This window comes from Furipterus horrens, unplaced genomic scaffold (genome assembly GCF_987537825.1).
Source record: "Furipterus horrens unplaced genomic scaffold, mFurHor1.1.pri manual_scaffold_7, whole genome shotgun sequence".
Classification (NCBI taxonomy): domain Eukaryota; kingdom Metazoa; phylum Chordata; class Mammalia; order Chiroptera; family Furipteridae; genus Furipterus; species Furipterus horrens.
In genome coordinates, this window is record NW_028327177.1 from 97,146,148 (window position 1) to 97,159,941 (window position 13,794).

The following is a 13,794-nucleotide window of genomic DNA, read 5'->3' on the forward strand; positions in this document are numbered from 1 at the left end:
TTGGCTGCTAGGTCACCAGAGAAATGACTCCAGGGTCTCCCACTCCTTCCAGCTCTGTGATATGGTGGTCATTCCATGCTGGCTAGTCCTTGCTGTAGAGACCACACGCTCTGGGGACAGGAACTGCAGGGGCAGTGTGGGGCAGCAGAAAGAATGCCGAGTGGGCAGGGGCCTGAGAGATGGCATGTGCACACCTGTCGGTGGGAATGTAAACTGCTGTCACCGGGCACAGCACCCCTATTTCTAAAGGGCATGGTCTTTGAACCAGCGAAACCCTTTCTGGTAATCTCTCCCACAAGAATGTGAACATGAGGGTGAGTCATAGGTGCATGCATTTGTGAGAATTAACACTAGCTAATGTGCAGTCTTTGGTAGAACCTGGGTTCAAATCCCAGCTTTGCCACTTAACAGTCATGGGATGCTGGGAAGCTACTTAACATCTTTTGTGCTTCAGGTTCCTCATCTGTTAAGTCCTCATCTTACAGAGTTGCATGAGGAATAATGGAGTAATGCACCCGCAGCCCTTAAAACAGTGTCTGACACATGGTAAGCACTTCATAAATGTGAGATGTTATTCTGTGTTCTTTCATTCAGCAAATAGTATTTGTGACAAATATTGCACTCGGTGCTAGCCACACAACGAAGAGCAGAAAGAGACCCTGGTCCTGTCACCTTGGCACACACAGTCTCATGGCACAGAAGACATTAGTCAATCACACCAATGAGGATAAAACCACGACTCTGACAACTGCTGCAAAGCAGAGGTTCATGTGCAACAGCTTTTATATGAGCAAATTATTGAAAATAATCAAGGTGTTGTTTTTAAAAAAACAAAGATGTCTACAGCACATGGTTCAGTGAAAAACTCAAGGTGCAGAACCTTCTGTGCCAGGCGATCTCCTGGTGGGGACCGGGAGCGAGCTGTCTGTGCCAAGCCCTGTGTTCCTGTGCGCACAGATGACCTCAGAGAGAACAGGCCCCAAACTGCCAAGTCTGGTTCTCTCGCAGAAGAGGGACGAGGGAATGTTATTTCTTTGATATTATACGAATTCTTCACAGTGGGTAAATATTATTTTTGTAATTAAAAGCAAACAAAACAACCCTGACTTGGGACTCCACAAACCTGGCAGGAGTGCCTCATCCTCCCTGTCTCCATGGTGGGGAGACCACCCTCAAATTCACCTCCCTCCAGCTCTTAGGAGGCCTACCCAGGACCACCCAGGGGAGCAGGTGTCTCGGGCCGATCCCAGTGCCAGGCCCGCTCCCATCGGCCTCCCCAGTCATGGTGCTTCCAGCAGCTTCTCCAGAGAGGACAGCTGTCCTGGATGCATGTTTGCCACAAGTAGCTCTAACTGCGGCTCTTTGCTTTAGGGATTTTAATTGAATGTTAGCCACTTGGAACTTGCTCCCTGAGGTATTTTAATGGTGATGAAAGCAGTGTTAGAAATCAAATTTTGAAGATATAAACCTTGTAAATAGGACCAGAAAATGTCCATGCCTTGTGCTTGCAAATCACTATTCCATCACTGTTTTCTGCCCACCCTCAAATCAGACATCACAGCAGAAGTTGTCCGGTGGCAGGTGCAGAAGGGAGGCAACAGCTATGGCAACCATGTGCACTGAGCCCTGGAGGGGACAGGGGCAGTGGTCAAGGCCTCGATCTAGGACTGCGATGAAGAGCACGTGGCTCTCCTCTCGTCAGAGGTGGAGTGTCTGGTACTCCACCCCCCCCCCTTTCTTTGGGCATCAATATCCCCTCTGACATGGATTATTGATCATTCCTAGTTCCCACAGTGAAATTGTCCTGCCTTTCTGGCCAGAACTAAAGAATAAGCTCCCTTTAACACCATTTCATTACTTTTAATGCTATTTTTTAAGACTAATCACTGACAGTGAGAAGAGTTTAAAATAGAATTTTAGGCTTTCAGATTTTAATGGCCCTAGAAAAACTCCATTGTTAACTCAGAAGCAGCTGCATATGTCTAAAAAATCACTTTGAGATTTGGCAGGGTTTCTTAAGAAACTTGAAGCTCAGCAAAAAGTTAAATAAATTATCCTTATAAATTCCCCAAATGCTCAGGAACTCACTTCCAAGGGGATTTTGTCCATTCAATTAATTGTGTAATAGCAGCTTTCTAACAGCAAATTTATGGAAGTGACATTTTAAGTAGCCCGTGAACGCACAAAGCGAGAGCTACTAGTCATGGCAGCCACCGACAGCCCAGGAGGGATCTGATGGCTGCAGCTTTGTCTTCTTTCAAGAGAGTCTGGAGCAGTGTGCTCTTCAACAGAAAGGCACTCAGGAGTTCCCAGCCTTGGCTTTACGCTGAAACCTCCAGGAAGCTGTAAATAAAGCCACGCCCAATTCCCACCACAGACTAACTAATTAGCGTGGGGGGGGGGGGCATGGCATCAGGAAGCATTCAAGCTGCCCTGATGATTGTCACCTCCAGCCAGAGTTGGGCACCACAGGTGCAGAAAGTGACATTCAGTAGATCAGAGAGAAAAGATCACGTTAGCACATCTCTAAGCACTTGATTTGGCATCTGTTCTCTGACAGCAAGCATCAACCAACTACAAATGGACTTCCAGAGCCAGAAAACTGTGTGTCCATATCTCAAAGCGACTAGGTCAACAGGTCTGTTTTTCCACCAGAATTTGGGAACCTTATAGTTTCTAATCAGGGAGGTATGGGGCATAGTACTCAAACAGGTCCTCACCTTGAGGTTGGGTAGAGGTCTAGTAGAATCTGCAAAAATAATTCTGTTTAGGTCAAGTTTTACTGGAGTCTCTGTTGACTAGAGCGGTACCCAGCACTCCTACAGCTGCGGTGACTCCTACCAGGCGTCAAACATTTAATCCTCATGACAACCTTACAGGCAAATAGCTTTCTCCCCTTCTTGCAGACAAGGAAACAGGGACTCAGACATGTTGGAAGATGTGCCTATATCACTCAAGTCCAAATTCCAAGTCACAAAACTCAACTGCAGCCAGCTCCAGGGAAAAGGCGTCAGAATGGCCTCCAGCCCAGCACCCCCTCCTTTGGGTTCCTGGCACTTGCTGTCAGTAATGGCCTCCTCTCCTCCCCTTTGCTCCTCTCAGCTGAGGCTCAGCCATCAGGAAGTGCTTCTCCTCACACCACGACTTAATTCCTCAGTGTCTGGGCAGAAACTGCCCCAATCCCACCCAGGACCCAGCTGAAAAGGGCGGTCCATGGAGGCAGCATCCTAAAGCAGTGGGGACAAAGTCAGGAACCCTAAGCAAAGTCCCATCCCCTCCCACAGAGACAATGCAGGAGTGGGGCTGGGGTGTGAGGTGTGTGTGCATGGATCCAACACACCCAGGGGGCACGCTGGCACCAGCCATGCCCACACTCCACTGCCTGCTAACAGGTGGCAGAGACCAGGCCTGGGTGTGCAGATGGTAAGTCAACCTCTCTTTGATGGTGAGAAGGACCTCATGGGCCTTGTCCAATCTGTGGTTTCTGGCTGGGACAAAAAAAATATGTCAGTGACATGGGAGGATGCCAGGAAGCCCACAGCACTGCTTCTCCTGAAGGCCTGGGCAGCTGGACCTTGTCAGGAGGTCACCAGGGCTCTCTTAAGTCAGTTAGATACCAACATGGTTCCCACAGCCTGGGATTTATGCCTTTATTTCCAACACTAATCATCAGGGCTCTGAGGCTCTCATGACTCAGGAAAACTGTGAGCCTCACTCCACAGGAGACCTCAGCACCTGGCAAATGAGAGTGACAAAGAACAAGGGTGCCCCACAGAAGTGTGTGCTATAATGGATCAAATGCCCAGCTGGCTATACAGGTACAGTTGCACATTTCTGTGCGTAGCAGAAGCCATAGCACTGATATTCCGGAGATACGGTGTGGCTCTACGGGATTTGGAGCTCCGGTTACAAAGTGAACTCTGAGCATCTACAGCTTTCAAAGGGGATTTCTTCCTTGATTATATTAACTAAGAAAGGCACTGAAGGGTTTTAAACACTTGCGACCTTCCTCACCTTGTCCATGCCTTTCCTCAGCCAAAAAAAGCTCTCCCCACCTTCTGCAGTCCAGGGTGGTTCATCCTTCGGAGCTCAGCAAGATTACCACCTCTTTCATGAAGCTTTCCCTGCATTCCCACCAGCCTGCATCTCTGTGCCCTCTGGGCTCCCATGAAAGATTGCTGGCCCTTGATTACAGAGCTAGCTTGCCCACCGTCTGATACTAAGGTGCTACTTCTCTGTCTTCCCTCCATGGCAAGGTCTCCAAAGGCAGAGGCCCTGATTTTGTCATCATGTGGTTGGGTTCCTTACAGACAGCAGCGGGACACAGGAAATGCTGGGCTAAGACAGAAGAATAGACCCTTAGAACTACAAGAAGGCAATGCCTCAAGTCCACAAAAATCCCTACTCCTCAAATTACAGGCCATAAAAAACAGTCCCCCCACCACCGAGGCTGGTGGCACTAACATGGGTCCCTGTCTATTTCTAGAGGCAGAGCAATGGAGGTGAAAGGACATCAGCCTGCAAGAGGACCTCACTCAGCTCCCTACAGGGCACTCCTAAACTTTCCTAGCAAAGAAAGGTGCTCTGCTCAGGAACTCAGTATGCTAGGTGCTGGGCTTAGAAGAAGGGGGGCAGGTGTCCACAGGTCAGCATCTATGCTGGGGTTTGGAATAGAAAGGAAAAAAGGATGGCAGGCATTCCACAAGCTGCATGCAAGCGGCTTGCTGCTGGCCACATGGCAGGTGTGAAGGCCATGGGGGTTCAGGCTGGCTCTAACATCTGGGAGAGCTGTGCCAAAGACATGCAGACACTCTTCTTATACCTGATCACCTAGAGGACACCACCGAGTTTGGGACTCAAACCAACATCCGCTTATAAACTCTGATCTCAAATTCAACAAACATAGCTCTATAAATCCTCCTACAGTTTCCCTATCCTTAGGTGGTGAACCCCAGGCTCTTCCTGGAGGAGCACTGGGTAGAACCCAGGAGAAACAAGGATGGGGAGGAGAAGACAGCAGCCTGCACCCTCCTGGTGCCCCCATTGGCACACAGGACTCGGTCAACTGTTCACATCCATGATAGCAGGAAACCCTCACTCCCCATGAAATCACAACCTCAGGGTGCCAGGCTAGAAGATACGGAAGCCCATCTCAGTCAAGAATCCCCTCTAGCATGGGCTCAGCCCCCATGCTCCCCTGCCTACAGAAGCAGCAGACATTGGTCTCACCCTCCCTGCTTTGTGTCTCCCTGACCAGCACATGCTCCAGCCAAACCAACAGCCCATCGCTTCCTTGTGTTTGCCCACCTCAATGTCTTCCACGAGCCATTGTTGCCACTGTTGTGCCTCAGAATGGTTTTCCTGACACTGAGCCGTGACATGTCTCAGATCCATCTATCCTTCGAGGCCCAGGTCCAATGCCTTCACAGCCCTCTCCTAGAGCCCTTCCTCCTCTCAGCCCCCAGTACATGCCTGCCTCCCTTACAACCCATGTCTTTCTTTGCACTGCATCTGTGTGTGTGTGCAGCCCTGCCCCTCCCCAGAAGGAGCAAACGCCACCTCTCCATCCCAGGAGTCCTCCAGCATCAGCCCCCAGCCTTGCTGGATGAAGGAGTAGATGCGCGACATCTGAGGGGCGCCATTCAAGGGGGCTCCCTCAGCCACCTTCCACGAGGTAGGGCCTAACTTGGTTTCCCAGGCCTCTCAATAAACATGCACCTCCAAAATATGTTGTCGGTCTTAACTGCCAGCTATTCTAGACCTGAAACAAATCACAAACATCTTAGTCAAACCCACTGCTGAATGTCTATACCCACTCTTACTGAGGCCCAGATGGCCCCAGGAAGAGGAAGAGCATGGCTGTGAGGAAACCATCTGGTAAAACAGATGTCTTGGTTGACACTGACAATTAATTCCAGTGGTTGACTGAGCACTGGACCTTCCTACTGCAGGAAGTACCCTGGGGTGCCCAGTGTCAAGTGTCGCCACACTGGCTGGCACAGGTGAGAGCCACTTCGGGTACCAGAGGGGTAGAGAGGTCCCCTGCTCTTCAGGTTGCAATAACACTGCCCACTCTGAAGCGAAGGAACCACAGCTTGGGTTCCTGGGATGCAAGGTGAATGTGTATCTTACCACACCCTGTCCCACTCAAAAGGAGCTTACAGAATTCCTGAGGTGATCAGTGAGTCTGGCTGACCCTCCTCTACCGGAAAGCCATGTGACTAGCTACAACTCTAAAACCTAAGCCTCAGGCAGAAATTCAGAGGCAGGTAAATGCACTTGTTCTCTCTGATGTGCAGAGAGAAGGAGCCGGATGGCCGTGGGGAGGCCACCATCTCACACGCTGGGCAGAGGGAGGAACGCCTGCTGCCCTGCGGGCATCTGCATCTCACACGTGCTCTGTCTGGGCAAGAGCAGGGAGGGTGCTACATACTATTGCGTTTGCTTTCCTCTCCTCCCTCCTCCTCATTCTCAGGATCAATGTCTTCTGCTTGGGTAATCCAGTCCAAGTAGCCCTTTAGATCCTCTTCAAGCTGCTGCTTCTCCCGGAGCTTCTGGAAATCTCCCCGGGCTTTAGCCTTCTCTCTTTCCTTTGAGAATTCTCTGAGGGGGGCAAAGAGAACAGGCACATGTCAGGACACCCCTGGGGTGGCACCATGAGCCATCTGTCCTGCAGCACAACAGTCTTGTGGCAGGACACACAGCACCGAGTACAGCCACACGAGCACAGCAACATGGGCCACACATGTGGACAGACAAGACAGTGTCTTCCCAAGCAAGACTGTGGGTGTCAGAGCTGCAGAAACCACACCAACACACATGCACCCTCTCTTAGGGAAAAACTCCCTTCAGGATTTCAGCAACCCCAAGGAGCCTAGACCAAAAACACCATGCGCCGTCATGGCAGGCCTATTGACAGTCCCCCCACCACCACCCTGACCAGAGGCCTGAACTCAGAGTTGCCCCACCTTCCCTAGAGCCTCCTCAGATAGTGAGCATCACACTTCAAAGAGAAAGGACCCAGAAGGACCGAGCTGTGGTCAAAGAGAACAAACACCCAGTGCAGTGTTTCTGTAATACTTTCAGACACTCGACATTCCCCTTTGTGCAAACCAAGAGTGCCGAGAGGTGGAGTGGTCCCCACCACCTGCAGGTTCTGGGCAGAGCAGGGAACAGAGTCAGGGCAGACCCACCTCACAGCCCCGCTCTCCTATCCCAGACAGGAAATGGAGCACTGGTAAAACACAACTGTTTTTCTTAACCCCTGTTTCTTGCCATGATCTTTCTCCCAAAAGTCTTCCCTGTAGGAGGTGAAGAGTCAGCACAATTTGTTGACCATTCATAGAAATACCTGCCCTGGAAAGGCTTTGGCAGATATGTACATGTTCCCAACCGGTCATGTTTACTCTGCCTTTCATGTCTGTACTCCTATACCTATGCATATATACAGAATCCCACATTTGCTCAGCAAGTCTGAGAGTCAGGTGGATGATTACCCAATACGCCTATACAAGGAACCATCTGCCTTTCCAGTCGTGACTTGTTACAGGAGCCAAGTTATGCGAATTGCGGATTTAGTAAGTACGATGAAAAAGTTGCTAGCTAAGCAAGCAGATGAGATGCCAGGCAGTGCAGCTTCTGTCCACAGACCCCTGGATTCCGACAGAGGTCACATCTGTCTTTCTTCTGCCTTCCTCCCAATCCAAAGCCAGCACATCTGCCTTTCAGGGACCTCATTAACCCAAGCCAACTAAGGAAGGAGGAAATGACCTGCTTACATAAAGCCAAACCTTATTGTCTTTCTCCCCTCCCCTCTCTCATATCTGGGCTGTCCAAGGGCTGAACAGATACATGAACACCCAGCGATGCTGGTACTTCAGATAAGGAACTGGAATCCTTGCCAAGGTTTCACCCTCTGCCCACATTACAAAGGACAAAGCTCGTTGCTCTTAAACCACCCACTCTTCTGATGCTGCAGAACCTGCCCTTGGCTCTGTTAGGGCTGCTCCATCCTCTCAGGGAAGTGAGGACGCAGGGTTGTGGTGCAGCCTGAGCTCAGCTTGCAGAGGATCCCCCTCCAGGGATATGCAGAGTGAGCAAAAGCTGGTGAAGACCCTGAGATGTTTTCTGCACTCCCAGCCCAGTGGCCTTTCCTTCTGGGGTAGAATACCTTACGCCTCAAAAAAAATGGTTATGTGAACCACACCCCAAGAATGATTTGAGGTTTCTAGGCCTGCCAGGCTTCCTGAGATACAAGACATGCATAACTTGGTCCTGGGTAGACTCATCAAATTAATCCGAACTTTGAAAAAGCCACAACCAGTCCAGAATCACATCCCTGAATAAGAGGAGGCCCCGGAGTATCACATGTCAACATGAAAATGCATTATGTAACCTGTTTTCTTAAACATTTTGTGAAGAATAAGTAAGTGGGCTTTCAATTCTATTGCTTATCAAAAGTACCCAAGCATAAATCTGTGCATGTTTTGATTCTGAACCTAGAGTACTAAATGTACATGATTACTTACAAATATGGTATTCTTATTTTGGTTACATATCTGATCTGAGTTCTTGAAAAAAATTACCAAGATAGTAAAAGAATTACCCTGAAACTTAATGACTTTATAAACAAGGGTTTGCTTTTATATCATACTTTATGAAATTTTTCTTCCATGAGCAATACAGAAGCCCCTCTCTAACAAGCTGCACCACTCTTGCGCATTCTTGGTTGTTGGGACACAGTAAATCATGCTCAGGTAAATCCTCCTGTGACTCAAATTTCTGAGAATAAAGAAGACTGGCAGATCCTGGCTTATGGTCCCTTTATTTTAAATAATGGTCACTATTACAAAAGTTCACATAACAAAACTGTTAATGTAAACCCCCTGAACTCTTTTTAGACAGTCCTAAAGGGCCTAATATGTACCAGGCATGTTACATTCATTGATTTGGACGGAACTTAGATGTACTAGGCATAAATCTCCTCCTATCAGCTATGAGACAGGTGGAGGAGAAGGTGAAGGGCAGATAATATCTTTGTGATAAACCCAGTTGCCCGCTTGGTCCTCCAAGACCACACTGGTGTCCACGTCAGAAGGCCTGGATTCTAGTGCCAGCTCTGGCATTTTCCTTTTCTGAGTTTCAGTTTCCTTACATGCGAAATAGACACAATACCTGTCTGCTGTGTAACAAGAATTAAATAAAGCATTCAAGAAGATGATACTGTGGGAATCACAAAACACTGTACAATGTGAAATTCCAGTGTATAATATTTAGTTGTGGAATCTGGGCATACAAAAGGCAATTAGAGTAGCTTTCTCAAATACCAAAGGGATAAATTGCAAAGTGCTCTGAATGGGTACTAAGCCACATGATCACAGCGGAATTAAGAGAAGCACAAAAGACACATATCCTAGGGCTCAGAGGGACGGGGATGAGCCAGCAAGTGTCCTACCAATCCTGTACCGCCATCACCGACTCAGAAATAACTCATTCCCATCACAACAAACTTTTCATTCCAGAAAATCTCACCTGATTCCTCTGAATTTTGTATGAACCTCAGTGAATAATAAAAGAAAAAAAGGTTTTCTCTTTTGTGCAAGAATTCATCATTTTAGAAGCCTATTACTAAGGGATAAAATAACAGGCACTATTACAAAAGCTGATTTAACAAAGCTATAGGTAGAAATCATCAGACTTTTACAAGTGACTAGAAATCTGACAACTCACATGTGACAGAAGCCTACTTGTTCCAGATCAGAATTCTGTTTATGGTGTATTCAGTCAAAGACAGACAGACAGACAGAAGGAGATGGACAAAAAGCACATAGCGTGCTGCCCTTTGTACACTAAAAATGAGGAAATAAGATGACACGCATATGTTACTACAGGATTATCTGAAGGATAAAGGAGAAATAAGGGAAGGGAACAAATGGAGCAGAGGGGATGAAGTAGGAGTTTTTATAGTTTGCCTTTTGGCTTTGCTCCCCTCTTGGCTTCCAGTTTCTACTGCAGACCTGACTTCATCCTGGCGTTGTCCTGCACAGAATGCTTCATGGCTCCTCACTGCTGTGCTCAAGAATCAAGGTCAAGCGCTTCAGGCTAACACCCAGGGCCTTCCAGCCTCCTCCTGCAGGCTATTCCCACATTATTTCCCCTTCTTATAGGTGTACACCTTGTATTTAGGCTACACTCTTCTCAATTCCTCAATCCTCTGAGCCTTGGTCCATAGAATCCCACCCACCTGAGCAACCTCCTCCCATCTTTGAATCCAAGCTCACCTTCCAAGACCCAGGTTTCTGTGGCTATCCCATTTGAAGAGTTCTGCCCTCCTGTGAATCACCAGTCACTCTGATCACTGAACCAAGACGCGGATGTGTGTGTGTGTGTGCCCTATCCCAGCGGGCTTCTGGAACATGGTATCCGTAACAAAGCCCAGCACGATGTCCTACCCCAGCCTCATGGGAGCATGTCCACTGTGAGGGAGGGGCTGTTATCACCCTCACTGTACAGACACTGAGGACACTGAGGCTCTGCGAGGTAGCTCACACAAGCCCACCTAGCTCCTGAACGATCCCTCCTAACTAAGGACCTCGACATGAGCACATAGGAGGCAGATGAAGAAGAGGGTGGTGAATGAAGGGAAAAGTTTCAAAAAACAGCTAATAGCTGGTCCAGGAAGGGTCTTAAATCCCAAACTAAGATATTGAGGTTGCTTCCCTGTAGACAATGAGGAACCAACAGAAGTTTGGTAGAGAGTCCTTATCAGCTTTGTCCTACAGGAGTTATATGTGAAGATGAGAACAAAATAAGGAGAGAGTGGCGGTGCTGAGGCCAGAGGGCAGTCATTAAACAATGAGTGAGATCAGGTAGATTCAACATCAATAAGAAAAGCAAGTTGAAGGTAACAAGGTTCTGATAAAATTCCTATCTTTCTTACATGGTAATTTGGAAAAGCATCCATGAGGCCTGCCACTGCTGACTCCCAGCTATCCCCACCCTCCGGTCACTCTGGCCTCCACCCCTTCTGTGCTGGTGCCTGGGGTCTGGCACATCCAATGCTGTCACCCTGGGTAACATGGACTTTCCTGCAGGGCTGCGTGATACCCCTCCCACGCATAAACATTCCTTGCCTACGGGTTCAGGAAAGAAAGGTGGGTGGGAGGGGAGCAGAGGAGGAGCGAACAGAAGTTTAGATGGAGAAAAGACGCCACTGAGGAGCCCCGTTTCTGGTCTTCAGGCTCTGGAAGGTTCCCATGGAAAAGAAGAAGCAGGCCCCCTGTGTGCCCAGGGAGTAGGTGGGAGTTTAAGAAGATTCATTTCAACACAATAGAAGGCAGAAATTTCTAATTGACCAAGTCCACCAAAGGTGAAACAGGTGGCCTTAGGAAGCAGCAGTTTCCCCAGAGGGGTGCCGACAGGAACCTTTGACAGAAAAGTACCGAGGCCCCAGCATGGAAACTGGAGCCTGGGAGGTCATAAAGACCTGCTGTCTGCCTCCCAGGCCTGCAGCACAAGCCCCGTCCCACCCAGGCCAGCACCTGGCAACAAACCACCCTGTGCTCTGTTCAATCATTGCTATAACTTGAGTCTCTCTGGCCTCCTCTATGGCTCAAAGGGGCAGCAGAACCCCTGACTGCTGAGAAGTGGACCCTTCCTCACTTTGGGCTCCTTTCCCTGGGCAGAGCCTGGCACTCTCTCTTAGACCTGTTGGTATCAACACCAGAAGTCAAAGGGCTGAGAGAGTTCAGAAGAAATGGCCAGGAGGGGTTCTGATTATGGTGCATGGTGCAGCCATACCATGAGACTCACCCAGGCCCTTTAGATGGGAGAGATGAACAGAAGAGAACCAGCAGCAGGCTCTGAGATGCACCCACCTGAGCCCACCATTGCCTTATGCAGTCCTTCACCCATGGCCGTGCCAGCCCTGGCTCCCACCCATCACCCTGAGGCAGCCCCAGCAGGATCTGGGCTTGCACTGCTGGGGCACTGACTTGGTTTCCTGCAGGAGAGCCCATCCAGGCCATACTCCCTCTCTCTAGTAATAACAGAAAAAAACTCTTAGGGACTTTGATTTTTATCTGGAGTCTTCAAAATGTCTTTCCATTCACTGTCCCACAGGCCTCTCAATGTGGGACAAGCAGGACGATGATTTTCACTCTCATTTCACAAAGGCCAAAATTGAGGTTCAACAAGGTACTGTACCGGCCCCTCACATGAGCTCTTTACACAGGATGCTGGGGCTCCCAACCAATTGCTCCTTCCACGAGATGCCTGCTTCCTCTGTCTCCTGGCTCAGGGACGCAGAGAGTGGACACTTACTGGTCAGGAGCAGGAAGACAGTGAAAGGACAGAATGCACTACTTATCCCCACATTCTTATTTTCTTCCAGAGCCCCGCTCAGGCTTAGATAAAGGTGACAGTACCCTTTCCGCTCATCTGCCCATGAAACACCAGTCCAGGAAAGACACTATGCCTGGAACCAGCCAGCCTTCCTCCTGGGAGCCCCAATCCACCCTCAGGGACTGGGCACAGGCCCCACACTCTGCAGAGGACTCCCCAACTCTGGCATTGCCCAGGATTTACAGGCCCTGACATCCTGCACTTGGGGAGCCCTGACTCAGTCCACACTGCTGGAGAGAGCGTCCTTAGCCTACAGCCACTGCATTCAAATGGTGTGCAGGACAAACATGATGGCCACAAGTGCAAAAGGATGACACACGGTGTACTCTGGAATCTGTTATTTCTCAAATGTCCCATAAAATAAATAGGCCACTGAAAATCATGTGGATTTAGAGGTAGGGTTTTTCCTGGGGTTGTAATGCCATTTGTTTTAACCAGACCCACACAAATAAAATTTAGACAAATTAAATGCTTTGAAATTTACACAAGGAAAACACAAATAAGCATGAAAACCTACAGTGAGCAAGGTTCACTAGGACTCAGATTTCTAGTAAAACAGAGGACGCAGAAATTCACCACCCCCCAAAACAACAAAAAAGCAGCATTTATAAAAAGGCAAAAAGTAGGGGATATCAAAGAGTAACCCACTTATTTTTATCAGCAGAGGCCAGTCTTCCTAAGACCTAAATTATGCCCTCTACACAGACAAATAGTAAATGAAACAAAATGAAAAAGTGTTTGGTTCAAAACATATTTTTATATTTAAATATAATTTTTTGGAAAGCATCTAAGTTCAGTTTCTGTTCAACATACGAAGTGTTTTGTTTTAAAAAATCAACAGTAATGTGTGATGTTTCACAATAAAAATAAATTCAAGTTAGTAGCACTAGTTCAGTTCAAAGTTCATCAAAATCATTGGCTTTGTTCCAGTTTTCCCTCAATCAACCACAAAAAGCCAAAGTTAGCCAAAGCATGTTCTTGTTCTCTCTGCGTGAGACAAATAGGTCAGAATGTGGGCAGTGGGCCTTGGGAATCAGCACACCATCAGTAAGATCCGCTCCTTTTCAGAGAAGATCCAGGGAGGGAGAAGAAAGCTAACCTGTGACAACATTCTTCAATGGTAAGTTAGGCACTGGCCACCAGAAAATGGAGGGGAGTCACTCTCTGGCAAAAGGGACAAGAAAAAATAAAGGACTCTATTTATACAGTAAATACGTTGAGGAACATATTTAACAATCATATTTCTAATCATCAAACCATATTATGACTACTCGTTGGGAACTCATTATTGAAATAAACCCCATGGTGAATACGTGCTTGAAGATTCAGTGCCTCCTAATTTTTCTGTTCGCAAAGGTTTGGGTGTATTGAGATTTTCTCAAAGCAGTCCCC

General features: G+C 48.2%; 1 protein-coding gene across 6 annotated transcripts in view; it reads right to left on the reverse strand.

The window, feature by feature from the left end:
* The window catches only part of CACNA1D (calcium voltage-gated channel subunit alpha1 D), a 334,585-nt gene that overhangs the window by 96,589 nt on the left and 224,202 nt on the right, over window positions 1-13,794 (reverse strand). For all 6 annotated transcript variants that reach the window (XM_090284014.1, XM_090284017.1, XM_090284013.1 and 3 more), the window contains exon 9: window positions 6,434-6,603. In XM_090284014.1, the coding sequence (XP_090140140.1) occupies window positions 6,434-6,603 (170 nt within the window). The remainder of the gene's footprint in view (window positions 1-6,433; window positions 6,604-13,794) is intronic.